Source organism: Accipiter gentilis, chromosome 27 (assembly GCF_929443795.1).
Source record: "Accipiter gentilis chromosome 27, bAccGen1.1, whole genome shotgun sequence".
In the NCBI taxonomy this organism is placed as follows: Eukaryota; Metazoa; Chordata; class Aves; order Accipitriformes; family Accipitridae; genus Astur; species Astur gentilis.
In genome coordinates this window covers 12,327,415-12,345,085 of record NC_064906.1, presented here as the reverse complement: position 1 = coordinate 12,345,085, position 17,671 = coordinate 12,327,415, and the positions used below count along the sequence as shown (strand labels likewise).

The following is a 17,671-nucleotide window of genomic DNA, read 5'->3' as shown; positions in this document are numbered from 1 at the left end:
ACACTCCAATTGTATTTTAATTCTGTTTTTATGGTATTTGGTACACAGACTTTGTTTCTATTGTGTTCAAACAAATCAACAACAGCTTAGTAAGTTTCAGAAAGTACATAAGAAATTCACAAAGGGAAACAATTATAAGAACACCCCCAAATTTCCATGAGGCAATCCTTTCTGATTTAATCTTCTAGATGGGGTATCACAGATTCTTCTAAAAATGACTGTCATCACAAAGACTAAAATTACCTCATTTGGTAAAGTCGTTTGTGACCACACAGCAAGAAGCAGAGTTCTCCAAATTAAAAATACATACATAAGATACTTGGGATATTTTCAAAGGCAGCTTCTCCATGCATGGGTTTGACTTCTACCGACTTCAGCAGAAAAGGCAAATAGTAGGAGGGCTGCAAGTTACAACTTTAGGATCTAAAGATGTGAGCAAGAGATTAGTTATTTGATATTTCTAGCTTTGGTTCTTACTGGGTATTAACAATTATTAACCAGTATAGCAGTAGCATTCAAACCCAGTGAAGGTCAGACCAGCCAGTTATGCAGAACATCAAACTACCGAATTTGAAATAGAGCAGAGTGCAGCTGACTTTGTCTATGATAGGCGGATGCAACAAAAATACTTCTAGGTACAATAATTATGTTGTGTATTTATTCATATGACCTCTCTTTACAGAAATATTACTATGAAATCATGCAGAAATCTTTCAGACTGTTATGTTTTTTCATTCCAGAATCAGATTTCTTCAAGAGAAACCAGGTGCTAATTTGTTCTTCTTCATATTATGAACCTGAAGGATAAAGCCCAAGAAAGCAAAGTATTTTGATGATCATTTATGTACCTTCTGATTTTAGAATTTCACCATTTTGCTACTATGACCTCATTTAAATAAGGTAGAAACGCAGTCGGAACCTACACGTCTTACAAATAACTATTTGCATTGGATGTGTTAGTAACCCATAACATAATATAATGATTTCATGGTAACTCTCTAATTCAAGAGCAGAAAATGTAAGTGCAGAGAATGATACTGCCAAGACAGAAGCTGCAAATAAAATCCAGGAGTTCAATTTGCTACAAAAGCACAACCTCCCCTGTGAAACAGTTAAGTTAAGCCTTATTAAGCCAGGCTTTTCCTGGTTTTTTTTCTTCATCTACTTACTAATTTCTTCTCAAAACTGATATCAAAGACTTGATAAGTCAATAATTAATTCCATTACCTTAGAGTGATAAGTGATTTCCAAGACTTTTTATCATCATACAGAATGTCAGTTAAAGATTCGTGGATGCTAACATGCTAGTTTCTCAGATTTTGGTATTTTGTCTTGTTCTTGTATATTATATAAAGCTTGTTATTTAATTTGGGATTATCTAGAAAATAATTTCCATCTATAGGTATATGGAAAAAAAAACCATTAGAAGCTTCTCACAGTTTCATGAATTTCACTAAGAGGAACAATAAATGATGTTAAGTAACAAATAAAATAATACACTGATATACACAAACTTATGACAAATGTCTATTTGCTGGAGTAGATTTCAAGTCTCAGACTTACTTGGCAGCAGCATCTTTTCTCAACTGTTCATGTTTCATTAGAAGATTCTTCCTCTCTTGAAAAGCCTTTCTAACTTTGTATCCTTTGTAGACAGCCTGAATTTTGAAAGCAGCAATGTCTTGTATGGCAGCTATAGACAGAGCCCCATGTTCTAGCATGAACTGAATCACTTCATGGTGTTCACCAAGCAAGGCATAATCAAGTGGAGTATATCTAAAAAAAACACACAACAAAACAAACCCACAACTATTATCATGGAACTAGAATTCTAACCATAATGTCAATTTCCTTCATCCTCATTTCATAATAAGGCAACTTCTAGTATGAAGACAGATTAAACACTGTTCTCAGTAGGCTGTTTTACTAATTTTTTAATATTATTTTCCTCTTCCTTTCCTTACTCTTTCTACACACCGTGACTTGAGGCTTATTTTAGTCTCCTAATATGGGGGGGGGGGGGGGACAACACGGGACGACGACACACACTATATGAAATGTTGTGTCAAAAACCTCCAAAGCCCTATCCATAGAATTAACTGCTTTAGGCAAGCAGTCTTAAAAAGGTGTTATTGAGGTTATCATATGGAAATATAGTCTAAATGAAAAAAAAAAAGTTAAAACATTTTTTATGTTATTTTCATATGAATTTAAGTTTTAGAGATTTACTGTCAAATCTGGCTTAGCTTCTATAGCAATGACTGAGGACAGTATGACTGACCAAGCAGCAGGATTACACTTGCATCAAGGGATAATATATTTTCTTTTAAAGCACTAGGAAGACTTAAGTCTGTTTTCAGATGGACACAGGTGCTAAAAATACTAAATGGCTTTGGTTTTTAATGGTGTCAAAGATGCCTAAGCCTTTTTAAAAATAATTCTCATATTTCCCCTTGTCAACACAGGAGCAAATTTTACATACCTCCCTCACCAACACTGAAACATTAGGCAGAGACATTTAGTGACTGAAAATTTTCAGTCACAAGCCATAATCAAGACCATATAATACAAGACTACCAAATAGCAAGTGTCAATGCACGTGATTGTGAAAATTAGGGCTGCTCTTGATGGTAACTTGCAAGGACGCAATGCTGGTAAGCAAAGAAAAACAGACAGAAAGCACAATTGGACTTGCCACGCAGCAATGATTTGATGGAAGGATTAACAGTATCTGAACTGAAGTGTCTGCAGGAATAAAGACAGTGACATAACATGAAAATTTGTATGTCAAGGTGTGCTGCTGATAGCATTTAAAGAGATACAGATTTTTGATAACCCAGGAATGGGAACTTCAGAAGGGACTTCATTTCAGAAAAACACATTTTTAAAGTATACCTAGTTTTGAATATTTTAATTAACAGGTACAAAAGATACTAAAGTAAACGTCATGTTACTACCATGTATGTACAAAGACAATGTATTATATTATGGATCCCAGTCATGGAGGCTCATATTTTTAAATATGGATTCTCTAACTCCATTAGAGCTACCTCTGAAAGTAAAAAATCACTCAAATCTGAATAGGGGTTTGTACGACTGGACGCTACCCATTCAAGGCTGCTCAGATACGCTCCTCACAACCAGCCATTACTCTGTTGTGTCAGTTTAAAGCCTGTTATAAATTTTCTTTTCCACTGGTTATCTCTAAAGCAGATAGCTTTTAAATCAAGCTGGCTTCACAGGAAAACACACAAAGACGACATCAGCCATCAGGTGTTACATGTAATTTAGCATGAAGTTGGTCAAGCAGCAGCAGTTAGCCTGTCACCACATGATGCACCCAGGACATCAAGTTGGATTATGAAACAAATTTGCAAAGTACAACAAACCTACCACCCTCCAGACTTAATCACATATCTGCAAGCATGTGATCTAGCTTAAAAACCTAGATGCAATCTCAGGTCCATCTTTTCACAAACCTATTTAGTTTTAACCACTATGTTTGAATTTTGAACTGGTATCTCATATTGGACTCTAAGAAAGTGGAGAAGGGAAGCTTCTTTCTATAGGTACGTTGGGAAAAAATTTACTATTTGGTGAAATTATTACTGATTAAAAAAAAATTTCATCCAATTGCAGATGAATCATATCCATGAAGTTATTTTTACTCTCTCTTACAACGCTCAACTTGATTTTTCCACTTTCCATACTTCTGATCTCTTAACAATAAAACAAGGGTTTGTAGATGTTTATTAAGAGGCCATTGTGCGATTTTTATATACAATATATGTATTTTTAGGAGAATTATATTTAAAGACTGATTCATCTAGAAATATTGGGAATCTGTTTCGTTCGCTACATGGACTAGCACTTAAGGGCTGACATTTGGAATACTGCCAGTTATGTTTTGAGTAATCTAGTTTTATACATAAGAACATATATTAATGCCAGAAGGGAAAAAAAAAAATAGATACTAACTGAATGACTATACTAAAACCACAGCTAAGGACTTTTCCTGACATTTGAGCATCATTAGTACATTTCTGCAAAGTAAGGAAAATAGCAGCCTCCTTTCTGGCAAAATAGTGGCTTTTAATCTTACTTATTAAGAGTAATTTAATTACAAGTGTTTATTTAATTTTCTATCAAAAATTACTAAAGACACCATCGGCACTACTTAATTAGGAACTACTTATACTTCCATTTGTGTTTCTCAATAAAAAATAAGCACAGAAAAGGAAGAGATATCTGAGTCGTTTAGAGTAGAGAACAAAAGAGAAATGATGGGGGAATAAAGCAATTAAAAACTGGGATAAGTATGGAAGTCTCAAGTTTAGCACTAAAATATAGGGTTTCAAAGTCCTTAAGTTCTTTAAAATGTTGAAATATTCAAATTTACATGGCATACTAATCATAACTTTATTTATAATTATGAGGAGGTCATCTACTCTAAAAAGGCATTATAAATTTCTGCTAATAGTAATTATCTTCATGGTCAGGTGACTAATTTGAACTCCACAACCCAAATCACTTTTAAAAAACTACTCATTATATGTCAATGAAAGACAAAGAAAAGAGATGCAAATGTACTGTCTCTTAGGAAGATTTTTTTTTTTTTTTTTTTTTTTAAACTAGGCCTTTAGAATACAGTTAACCACCAGGTAATTTGTAATCACTATTTTAAAACATAACATTACATTTCTCCCATTTTCTTTCTTCTCACTGTATTCCTACCAAATAGAAAAAAAAGATTCTGGTCTACTCCAACAGCAGCAGAAATGCCTTTTCATCCTTTGTCCATACATATCCACTGTTGACTTCACATAAATGAAAAAGATCTTTAAAATTTAAAAGATCTTTAATATTTCAAACAAGACTAGAATGAACATATACTCAAGTTCAAGGTTCAAAAGTATAAACAGTTGAAGTTGCAATGTCTTGCTTAAAGAAGAGATTTTTCACATTGGAAAAGCTGCTTACACTGAAGCCCAAGACTACAGCACTCCTTTTAGATGCAAGATCATGATTCTCTGGCAATATCCAAACACTTAACATTTAAATCAGTAGGTAGCACTTTTGCTAATTTACAAAATAATGCATTCAGATAAGCAATACCTCTCCTCACTGTTCTCCATATGGTTAGGGAAAGCATCAAAACCAAGCAGCAACTTTATAGCATCAAGGTAGCCATTGTTACAGAGCCAGTGCAAAGCAGTTCTTCCCTGTGAACAATAAAACAGAACAAAAATAAATACTATCCCCAAACTCTATCATGCCACAATAAAAGTCATAAATCATACTGTAATTCAAAGCTTTTCTGGACATGAAGGACAAACTAATTGTTTGAAATAAACTTCCTTGTTAAAATAAAAGAATACAGCACTTAAAAATGAAGTAACTTTTTTTAAAAAAAACCCAAGATTACACCACTAGCGCTTTTTAACCTAAAGCAGCTGAAAAACAGCATTAGGAGATTAGTTCAAGAGTTGCTTTCTTTGCAGCTATGCCGCCCAGGTCTGAAGCAGCTCTCACCAACCTTTGTTGTTCAGACTGTTTTCTAGGCTGCTCCAAAACACTGTGACAAGACTGAAAGAAATACTACAGAATTCAAAATCAGATGAAGTTTGAGGAAAGCTTATCAGCCCAGGCAAACAAAGACATGACTCCAGCTGTGCTTTCAAAATGAGCTTGATTTCAGAAGTCTAGTCTCTCTCACATGAAGCAGAGGTCCAACTCTCAAGCTGCGCTCTACACAGCCAGCTCATATACGACTACTCTTCGGACTGGGATTACAGAACCACAATACAAATACCTCAAGCTCTGTCAATATCAACAAAACACAGATATTTCACTTCACTTCCAGGCCATGCCTCCTGTCTGTGTCTTGCTTTTCTGAACTCCAAATGTAGGAGATACATAGAAGGCTGGGTACCACAGAAAAACATGAAGGCTTTCCAAGTTCAGTGCGAAACAAGCCACCCACTGAACACCAAGGGCCAAAGAGCATGCCGCAGTGTCTCTGTGTGAAGTAGATGAAGTGGATGTGTCCAGCTGTACTCAAGCTCACGCCATACAGAGCTGGTAGCAGTGTGGAAAATCTCCCCAGCATGCTCTGGAGAACTCACAATACAAAAAACTTTTCTATTACCTGGAATTATGCCCTGAAATGAATAGCTACAGAAAAGTTTAAGAAATTGGGTGAAATTCTTTTGACTGATGAAGTTCTACCGACTTCTGAGAAATTTTGTCATATAACAAAGAAATCTGTTATATGTTGCACAATTACTCTGGCTGCTAATTTCACTTACTGCTTGAATAATGGCACAAACTCCCATATAAACTAATCAGTGGTTTGTTTGTGGGGTTTTTTTTCACCTGGAAGAGTGATACTTATGTGGACAAGTATTGAAGCAGGTCTTGTGCAATCTCACTTGCAAACCTTACTTGCTCTATCTCTATGCTGAAGAAACACATTACGGACTATAAAAATCACATTCCTATGTTGGCTGTTAATAAGGAATGATAGAAGCTAAGAAATCAGATGATTAATATGGCTCCTCATAAGATCACATGTTGATAAGGAAAAGTCAAAAGTGATATGGAAAAATCTGAATCTTCAATCATGCTGCATATTAAAATACTACTTTTCATTCAAAATTTTAGAAGTGAAGCCATAGGGAAAATTATGTCAGGATGCATCTCCTTTTGTGATAAACAGCAGCAAAGATGCTTCTGTGTCCCAGAAAAGAGAATGACCTTGAAAAAAAGGAAAACGTTTTGATTTATGGTTATTCTAAAGTTAATTAAGTAGCCCAGTGAAGAACAACATACCTCTTTATCCTGAATATTTGGATCTGCATTGTTTTCCAGTAACACTACCATGCAGTTAATGTAACCTCCATAAGCAGCACACTGCAAAGGTGTTCTACCTGCATAATCCTGTACATTAGGGTTGATTTTATTTTCTATCAAGATTTGGCACACGTCAGCATTTCCTCCCAGGGCTGCCCAGTGAAGGGGTGAATGGCCATCTTGGTCAACCAAATCTACTCTTGCTCCTCCTGTAACAACAAATACATTTTTGAAACCAAAATCTTTTAACATAAAAATAAAATACTTTTGAATGCAAAGAAAAGAAAAGAATAAGATTATATTCAACCAGAACTTATTTGGTAAACTGACAATTCAGAGAAATATTTCTGAAAGTAACTTCAACTTTGTTACTCAAATCCTAAAACCTAAATCAAAATTAATTGGGAATGAAATAGTTTCAGTGAGGGTCAGGCATCTAATTTTTTTACAAGCTTCTGAGTATCTTCTCAGATGCTTTAGAATCTCCAGATTTGTCAAATGCCCTTGAAAAACCTAGCCTTTATTTGTTTCAGGCCTGTTAATTTTCAGTGGAACTTTTATTTCTTAACAAAGAAATCACTTTTGAAAATTAGACTTCAGATGAAAACACTCTTTAAATCTCTAAAGCAGACAAGATAAAACATCCACAGCATAAGAATGACTTTGAAAACAGCTTGATTTTTTTTTTTTAATTTGAGCATGCTAAGACTCTTTTATGCAGATAATTAATTTCAATATGTGTTCTTGTAAGATGTAAAAAGTCCGTACAAAAATGAAACTCCACAAATGTAAAAACCTGAACCAACTAGCAACAATGTCTGTCTATATCATAAAATATTTATTTAAACATAACTCAGATTCTGATTACCAAGTTTCTTGGTTACATCTAAAAAAGCTAAGTGGCATACAGGGTGGGAGGAAGAGCTTAAGAGGAGGTTAAAATATGGCCAGCAGATCTCAATGGGAAGCATGCTTTTTAGTAAGAAAGGTTGGTTGACAGAAATTTGCAACCTGGATACTTCAACTAACCATAAATAGGATAATGTCTCAAGTAGGAGGGAGACTGCTTCCAGCTACTTGGAATGTTTCTGTGAAGCTAAAATGACAGAATTTTGCATCTAAGATACCACTGTTCTTCCATCATACTTCTTACACTTCAGCAGAGTTTTTACAATTATCTACAACTGTGTACATCATTAAATTTTATTTCTGTCTACAAATAAAATGTTTACTGCTTATAAAAACCAACCAGAGGAAAATATTAATGATTTAGGATTTGTTGTTATCTACCTTCATTAAAAAAAATAAAGATTCATTTAAATAGCCAACGAGTCTTTAAATAAGCCTAAAAATGCTTTCTCACAAAAAGAGAAGAAAGCTTAATTCGGTCTTATTTACTGGAGAAAAAAAGAAAGAAAAATTACTTGCTGGGGAAGAGGCGGTTTGAGAGACTAGAATGTACTTTAAAAGGCTTGAGCAGAAAAGAGCCGTGAAAAGAACTATCCCAATTTTGAAAGTTTTATATTTGACACTTCTAGCCATTTTGCATAACATTCTGATAATCTTTTACGTTTACTAGTGCTGTTCCACAAAGGATACTTACAGACAAAACCTGCTTCAGGGAAGTAATTTTCTACCCCAACTCTTGCTCAGCTATGCTGTTTATTTCCCAGTCCCACAGAAAAAAGCATCAGAACCCTGAACAGGTTTGTAAACTCATAACAGCTGACCTTTAATGAGCGTCTGTATCACTTCTTTGTGTCCCATCTCGCAGGCTCGGAAAAGCGGGGTATGCTTCATGACATCCAAAGCATCTACCTGTGCATTGTGTTCCAGCAGCAATTTCACTGTGCTGACATGGCCAGAAAGGGCAGCAGCATGTAACGCTAAAAAAATAAAGTAGTAGGAAAAAGAAATCACAGTATGATGACCTTTGGAGGTTCATAATTAGAACGGTCAAAATAAAAATTAATTTCAACCATTTTGGTGGAGAAGGTGCTGAAGAATCATAACAAGTGATCACTAACCACGTCTTCTTGCCATACAAGCAAAAAGCAGAAAAATAGCTCTGAAACATGTTTCTAACTTGTAGAAATAGGAATTTTAACATTAACACCACCAAGACTGGCTTATATTGAGGATTTGTGGAAGGTTAGCAGCTTCTGATTAATAGAACATAACACAATCTATTACTGCCTCTGTTTTGTGGCATTTCTTACATCACCCCAGTGGAGATGAAACTGCCTATTGCCAGTGAAAGAAAGGTTTCATTATTTCTTTAATGTTTTCCTGAAAATATCTTTTTTATTTCTTTCAAATAAGCAAAGCTGTCTCAACTAAAACAAACTCCAGATAACTACCTAGCTGTTCCCACCCCTTTATTTTTTACAGAATTACTTGGAGAAGATTTTACACAAAATTATGTAGCAAGTCCATCACATCTCACACAGTATCTGCAGCTCCCTGTTTTCTTCAGGAAAAAGAAAAAGATGATGGAAAGACCAGATACTGCATTTTGTCTCATCCCTACAATTTATGAAGTTCAGTTGTATGAACACTATGCAAGTTGATTCTGCAGACTCCCACTCTTCCAGTTTTCTTTGCCCTTTCATATTTGAATGTATGGAGATTTCACTGAGCCCAAACCAACAAATAACACAGAGCTACATTAGATACTTTAGACCTCAGAGGTAAAGACGTGGTGTGCTATAACTGAAGTTGCTATCACCTAACACAGCATCCTGTGGGCACTCTCAGCTGGAGTTGAGGAAAATGTTGAAATGCCAGTCCAACCAGTTCACAGTTCTTTTTGAAGGAAAGGAGAACTACACACAGCAATGAAATTTCAAACCAATGGAAGACACATATATTGGTGATTTCACTTACAATTTGATTTCAAAATGCTTTGGATTATTTTCTATAGTCAGCAATCGAATCAGATAATTTACATTCTCATCCTGCCTTACGTGTAGACTATTTCACAGATGACAAAATCAAAATAATTTAGAATGAAAATACAAAACAGTGCAATTAATAAATGTGCATTTAGTAAAGTGAATTCATATTTCCCCATGGAATTTCACAAATATTCATCCTTGGTGAGAATTCAGCCTGCTCAAGCAAGCGAAATGTGGGGCTGAAACAGTACCTAGATGTCTCTACTTGCTTAATGGGCAGGGTCAGGATCCAGCAGAGGCATGATACAGAAAGGCACACCACGAAGGCCAACATTAGAAGGAATTGCTTCTTGAACCATAGCCAGAATATCAAAACAGTCAGGCTTTTTTTATTTGCCCGCTACTGTTTACCACTGGTACCTGCTTCACACAGCTTATGAAGCAGTAACCCAGCATAACCTGTTACACAGGCACTACTAAAATGCACAGGTTGTTCATACTGTTTGTGAATCAAATGCAGCCTTAAAACACACAGCCTCAAAATTAGTGATAGTAACTGGAATTGTGATACAGACAAATGACACACTTCCTACAAGAACTGGGGTCACAGCCAGAGACAGTATGAGAAATCCTGCCTTAGTAATTGAAATCATGCCTTTAAGATGACACTGGTGTTTAACTGTTGCAGCTAAAAAGCACAGGGGCACCCATGAAAAATATCTGTAAGCAGCAAGATCTGCAGTAGCTATGCGAGTGGGTGGCTATCAGTAGAAATTTGACAAGAATGAGATCCCTACCGCTTCGAACATTTGGATGGGCCTGGGTTTCATGGTCTGACCCCACAGTAAACTCGAGGTTCTGGTTTTTGTACTGCATTTCTTATGAAACCAAAGGCAGTAAACCACTCCATCAGATGACACATGGGGTGTGTATAACAATACAATAGAAAAAGAGCTGCTGTGTCAGCTTGGCCGGTTCTTCCCCCCCTATCACTCATTCTGACGCAGGCATCTTGTTTCGCACTTTGTGCTCAATATTTTCTTGTAAGCCAAATTTTCTGTGATGGAGTCACGGTGACTGAAGAGATTCCTCAGCCAGCTGGTCACAATGGGCCCTTTGTTCAGCCGACAGACAGAGCCCTCTCCATTGTACGCGGTGACGGCAGAGCTATAAAGCTGCCCCTGTAATGCTCCTGCAGCGCTGATCTCGGAGAAGAGGGAAATTCCTTTCCCTTGGTGTCATTCTCCTACACAATACGGAGAGCCTCGATGTTCTAGCAAAGCTGAATGGAGAGCTTGCTCTTTTTAAGTAAATGCAAAAGGCTGCGTTAATGCAACATTATAACTAGGCTTAACTGAGTCGGCACACAAAAGTCATAAAAACACAACCTTGAACTCTCCTCAGCAACTGTATCCCAGGCACGGTGGCATGTATGCTATTTTCTATTAGTGCATAGATTCTGGTCAGAATACGACGCTACTTTTCCCTCACCAAAACTTGGGAACGATTAAGAACCGTCAGAAAAAAAACCCCAGGTCTGAAATCAGAGAGTGATTTACTGGTGGGCTTACTTTTAAGTTTACAGCTCACTATAATAAAGCCCATGTTACCGCACATGCTTGCACAATGGTAAAGTTCAGACTGCTCGACAGCAAGCGATGAACGGCATAGTTCCCCACTTTAAGACTATTTGTGTGTTCTACACAATGGCAGTTTCAAGTAAATGGAAAATCCATTTATTTCCTTGCATTAAAAGCCCTACAACAAAATCAAGATTAAAAGGTGATTACACATCACTGCTATGAAAGGTTTAAGACTGAAAGATAATAAACCCAACCACCTGAATTATTCAAGCATGAAATCCACACCTGAGTAATTTCAGAAACACAGTATGTGATTACTGTCTGCAAAGAAGAAAACCCTTTGTAAGGAGGTTTGCACAGCAACTACAACATTACTGCACCTTAAGGTCTGAAACAACTACTGTGAGGTATTTAAAAGGGAACTGTCAGGAAGAAGCAAATATAGGTGAGACTCATAAAAGATGAAACAAGACTAAAACTGTAGAATATGTAGTTTATAGAGTCATCAAATTTGAAGACTGAGATTTGTTGCATCATAACTTGGAAATACTGATTTTTTGGTGTGTTCATTTGTAAGGAAAGTGAGAATTTAGATATTTAAATAGAAATTTATGTTAACTGCATTTGGTTTTTTGTGTAAAGACCCACCATACCACCAATTTCAATTTTTTTTGTACAAAAGTAATATTCATACATGCTGAACCGTGCAACCCTGACATTGTATCTATTTACCATTTGTATGTTATTCAAAGTGTGATCTCAAAAGAGGAAAACTGTTAAACTTCTATCTTTGTTTCTTGGTTGGGATAGACCTATGCTGCAAGTTCCCTAAATCTAACCATGCAGCTTAGGCTAGTTTGTGTGTGTGGCCAAAAGATAATGCTTGAGTATACTTTAAAACAAATATATTAAAATTTATATAAACAAACATTGCAATATACATTCTTTGTTTAAAATAACATAGTTTTCAGGAGAAATGCCCTCTACTGTATTATTCATGGGTGTGTGCTCTATCAGCTTGGCTATCATTTTACTACTTATTATACATAGGTATACATTTTTGCACTTAATGTCTACACTTGTGACCTGGCTGTGACTGGCACGGGGTAGTTCATGACCTCCTCCCACACAGCTTACCCCTGCAGTCCCCTCCAGTTTATGCCCAATATATCCACATTCTCCTCTTTTTTTTATTCAGATGTCATCAGCACACTATGCAGCTCCACTACTTTCACCTGTATTTCCAACGCTATTGAATACATATACCCTTCAACAACTGTCTCTCTGTCAGAACTGTTATTCTATTTTTGTTGAAAGTACTACATAGGTACAATACTTCTACCACAAATTCTTTTAATTTTTCATTAAAGGAGATGAATTCATAGTTGCTACAGGAAATTTTGAATTTCATGACTTGCGTGCTTGAATTCTGAAACACCGTATTGCATACCTAGCTTGCTTCGGGCAGATAATGGGATGATAAACTTGGGGGACATCAAGTTTAACCTCTTGTTTAGACAACAGAAGTGTAATAACTCTAATCTTTATTACACTATCTTTACAAATAACTATGGTACTTATGATTTCCATTATGATAATTTGGCCATTTCACTGGTTAGTTTGCTCTATATTGTTTCAAAGGATTTATTTACTGACAATTTTTTTTAACAGGCATTTTCAGAGAGGGCTTTTTATGCAATTATATTTCATTTTATTCTTCAAAATACAGAACAGCTCTTCCTTTCCCAGGATTACATATCTAACCAAATAGCAGCATAGCACTACATTGCTGCTTCTTGCTATGTTTCAAATGAACTGGTTCAATCTGCACAGAAAAGATTTGTTTCTTTCCCACAATAAGGCAAAGAAGTGACTCACACACATAATTAAACTAATGCAGAAATACTTTCAGGATTAAGGTATGCATCCAGGAAAAGACTAATATAGCTTCTAACAATCTTTTTTATTTGGTGAAAATCACAGTAACTGGAAACATCCAGTTGCTCTTTACTGTAAAGCATCTTACCTGTGCCAGCGTATTTGTCTGTCATATTGATATCGATATCCAATTTTAAAGTCAGCATAGTCCTAATGACATCATCACTGCCTTTGCCAGCTGCCCACATGAAGGATGTTCTTCCCTCAAGATCTGAGTCATCTTTTACGGAAGGATGTTTCAAAAATACTTCAACTGTTTCCTGAAAAGACATATTATTGAAATTAACATTAAAAGGAATCTGTAACAACAAGAAACTATTGTGTCTCATTTAGCTGTTTATGAAGCAAATCAAAGCTTCATTTTTCTTTTCTATGTTTATATAGAGTAACAGCTCAACAGGAGCACTGTACTTTCTGCTATACCCTTTTCCTCGTCAGTGTTCATAGTACCTCCTTAACTATGAGTTTAACACTGTCACTTATTTCATACTTCTTTCTTTTTAGTGTCAAACATCATGTGTTCGTCATAAGGAAGTAAAAGGCACTGCAGTCACTGTGAAGAAAGCAATGGGAAAAATATTATCAGCTTATCAAAACTTCACTGTAATAAACTGATGCTAAAAATAATGTTCCTTCAAAATATTCTGACTTATTTTTTTTAATCCACTTCTAAATATGGCTGCACATGCAAATATTTTAGTTTGCCAAACTCTAATAATTTGACTATTAAAAAAAAAAACCCCAAAAACCAACCCAGGACTTTTGGGGCAACATAGACATATTTCCTAATATTTAATAATATCAACAGGTTACTAACTATTGAAATATTATAAATAAAAAAAGATTAAGGAAATCTTTAAACCCGAGTCCAGGCTTTCCGCTGTAACTCTTACACTAAAATCTCTATTTAAATCAAAGCAAAAAGAATTATTTCTTCAAATGCTGTGTTTGTGTTAAGCTCTCAGCAAACCAGTCCACTTGTTTAACCTGCTGCTAAATTCTTAATAAGCCACACATGAAAGGAAGGGAGAGGAAATCACGACTCCTAGAAAAAGAATTAGGGGAAGAATTTCCTTCTTCTATCTAATGCCTTACAAAGGCTGTGTATTTAACAGCTGGTAAAATCTCTTAAGAGCCACTGATAGGCTAGCCAATATAAACTGAAAAAAGTGGGTTTCATTATTTTCTTTTATTTTTGTATTTGTATTAACACTATTTTATCTTTTCCTCCATGTGACCCCAAAATAGCTCTATTGCTGCTCTGGGTAGGATGAGAATTCCTTGGCTATAAGGAATCAAATGCTTATAATCACAAAGGTGTTTAAATGCCTAGGTCCTACTGACTAGTTTGGATTTTTTTTAACTACTACTTATTATGTAATCACTCTAAAGAAATAGGAAATTTCTCGTTTGTCTTATATTAATGTGATCTAAGGTCCTAACTGCTCTGTGAATTTGGGTCCATATCTGAACTATCAGTTTATTGTAAAGGTCCAACCAGAAGTAATGAGGAATGGAAGCAGTAAGCCTTCCACACAAACCAGCAAGTGTTTATAGCTTTGTGTACTCACACTGACCACCACTACACCTAAGACACAAACAGCTACTCATCAGGCCAGCAACTTGGCACCCTACCAGTACTCTCCACTGCTTGAAATCCTGCAAAGTGAAAAGCAGCATGAAGGCTGGACCTTTGGAATACTAAGGCACACATCCTACAGGCATAAATAAGTAATACTATTTTTCCATTAAGTTTTAGGAAAGCAATGTTTCTTTCAACCACTCTTTTTTAGTTTTTAATGGGAAAAAGTGGAAGAAAATCCTATAGTGCTATAAGAGTTGTTTTCCAAAATGAAGTTATCACAACTTGAAAACAAAATGAAATTAAATTAGAACAGGATGGTTAAGAAATTGGAAAACAGAAATATCAATCAGTTTAATTCTACATGTATTTTGTCATGAAAAATCACACGTATTTTATCTCTATTAAAGAAGTGGAGAAAACAAAATAAAAGACAACAAAGCTGAAAAACAGCAGTAGAGAAGTAAACCTGGATAATTTCATTCTGTGCCACCAAGAAACTCTGAAAAATACTAAATATTATTTTTGAATATTCAAAAATAAGACAAGGCTATTCACATTTCATTTACTAGATCAATCTATACAAATATGTGAAAGGGAAGTACGTTGTCTTGGACATATCTGGAAAAATTCAGAAAAAAATAATATATATATAGTCCTGTATTCTGCATACTAAAATCAATACTAATAGAGCATCTTTCTTCACACATGAAGTTCAAAAATTTAAAAAGGATGTTTATTTGGACCTTCTGCAGGATACATGAGCCATCTAAATTTCAGGCAACTTATTTGGGTAGTTATATTAGGTAACTTCTGTTCTTCTAGAACTTTTCCTTCTATAATAAGTGGGGATAAGTTAGTCTTAGAGAACAAATTCTTAATTGAAGAGACAGCTAAGTCTCTTCAGTCATTAAAACCCAAAAATGTTATATTAGAGTAAGTAGCCTGCAGAAAAACAGAGTAAAGAACAATGTATCGAGTTAAGTAAAACTGAAAGAAACTCAAATATTTATAATAAATACAAAAGAACAAACTTTCTTCTTCTTGTTAGGGACCAAGAAACATTGCCTTTTAACTGAGAAACATACCATGCCTATCCAAACTTGGGCAGACTGTACAGAACAACAACGCAGCTCTCAAGCCATAAATGTATAGATGCTAGTGCCAAAACAAACATGGATGTGTCTCCACTCAGTTCTTTGACTATGTATATGGAATGCAGTGATGGGAATTACTCAAGGATTTGTGTTTAATTGAGAAAAAAAGCAAATAGTGGTGCTCAGAAACAACCAGAGTAGTAAAAAAAGAGAGAAGCTGCAGACATAATTTAGGCACGCATAAGCAGGAGCTCTTGGATACATCACCAGCTAAAAGAGGCTTGCAGATCTGAATGAGAGTCTCCTGTTTGATTCTTCATGTAAGATGGGAAACAGTACATTCATTGTAAGTACACAAGATTACAAAAGAATGTCTGATTCCATCACCTACTCTATTTCCCCATAAAAACCTAAATGGTATCATAGTTTGGCTGGCTGGTGGGATCAAAAGGCAGCAATATAATGAAGATATTTCATACAACTGAATCAAGCCCAGAGAAAGAAAGCCAGCATGAAAAATCATTTTTTAGGAATGTATCAATATAGAAAAGGAAAAAAAAAAAAAAAAGATAAAAGCATGTGGACATAATCACCAAATTGTAAATAAAAACATTCTATCTTTCCCATGAGTCTGACTCAAACTAGAAAGAAAGGCTTTTACAACATAAATATTTTAGGCATGTGAGTCAAACCCAAATTGTACATACCACTTAATGAACAATAATCAGCATCAATAAAAAATTCTCTAAAAAGGTGTAAATTATACAGAGATATGCTCCAATGAAAGTCTGAATTTAAAAAATATCAGTATGGTGTTACTAAGACAACATCCAAAAAACCCCAACAAAACCCCAAAAAACTCACATTCACAAGGAAACAGAAGGTGACAGCTGTGGTATTAATGCACATTGGTCAGTTCCCTCTTTCAACAGTATTTCTGGATTTGTTAACTTGAATGGTTCTCAAGGGTATTAAAATTTTACTTGTTTTATGAAAATAAACATGTAGGTAGGCAAAAAAATACCAAAATTAGTATCCTTGTTAAGAAAATGCTGCAATATGCTCCACATAACTACATTAATTAGGCACTAAATAACCCTTCTTGTAAAGGGAGGTTATGAAAAATATAACTGAAGAAAACTTAGATGGGAGCTCTCAGCTTACTATGCATGGCATAATTCAACTATGAACAGACAGAGCAGCATGAAAAAAGCCTTCCTAAATTCCAGTGCTTGAGAACTACATCTGTAATAACATCTATGACCAGCACTCATTAAACTGCTGAGTTTTATTCTTAGTTCTACCGTATCAGATCTCTATCTGGGAAAAAATTACCTAATTCCACCAAAATATAAGAATTAGGCTGTCTGAGAAACCAGTTTTCTTTGTTGACTGAAGTTAAAAATTTTTTTTAAATATTAAAAACTTTACAAAACTTTTAAAAATATAGTGTCCATGAGGAATTGTGACAAAAGGTACTCGCTTTTTAGCCATGCTTTATGAGACAACAGCTCATTCATAATAGCAAATATTCATAAGTTAATCACTTTCTTGAAGGCAAAGACTGGTTTGACTGGTACTGAAGCAGCTGTGCAAATACTCATACAGGTGACCTTACTCTAGATACCTTATAACTGTTTAGATTTTGCTACAATGAGCCTTAAAAAGTAAAAGCACTGTAAAATAGTAGGTGCCATTCTGCTTTCTATTGAAGTACCTCAA

The 17,671-nt window shown here is 35.3% G+C and overlaps 1 protein-coding gene across 6 annotated transcripts in view; it reads right to left on the bottom strand.

The window, feature by feature from the left end:
* INVS (inversin) overlaps nucleotides 1–17,671 on the bottom strand; it is a 98,429-nt gene that overhangs the window by 23,287 nt on the left and 57,471 nt on the right. For all 6 annotated transcript variants that reach the window (XM_049830098.1, XM_049830100.1, XM_049830099.1 and 3 more), the window contains 5 exons: nucleotides 13,359–13,530; nucleotides 8,583–8,738; nucleotides 6,832–7,061; nucleotides 5,116–5,222; nucleotides 1,564–1,776 (listed from right to left, as the gene is read on the bottom strand). In XM_049830098.1, coding sequence (XP_049686055.1) covers nucleotides 1,564–1,776; nucleotides 5,116–5,222; nucleotides 6,832–7,061; nucleotides 8,583–8,738; nucleotides 13,359–13,530 — 878 coding nt within the window. The remainder of the gene's footprint in view (nucleotides 1–1,563; nucleotides 1,777–5,115; nucleotides 5,223–6,831; nucleotides 7,062–8,582; nucleotides 8,739–13,358; nucleotides 13,531–17,671) is intronic.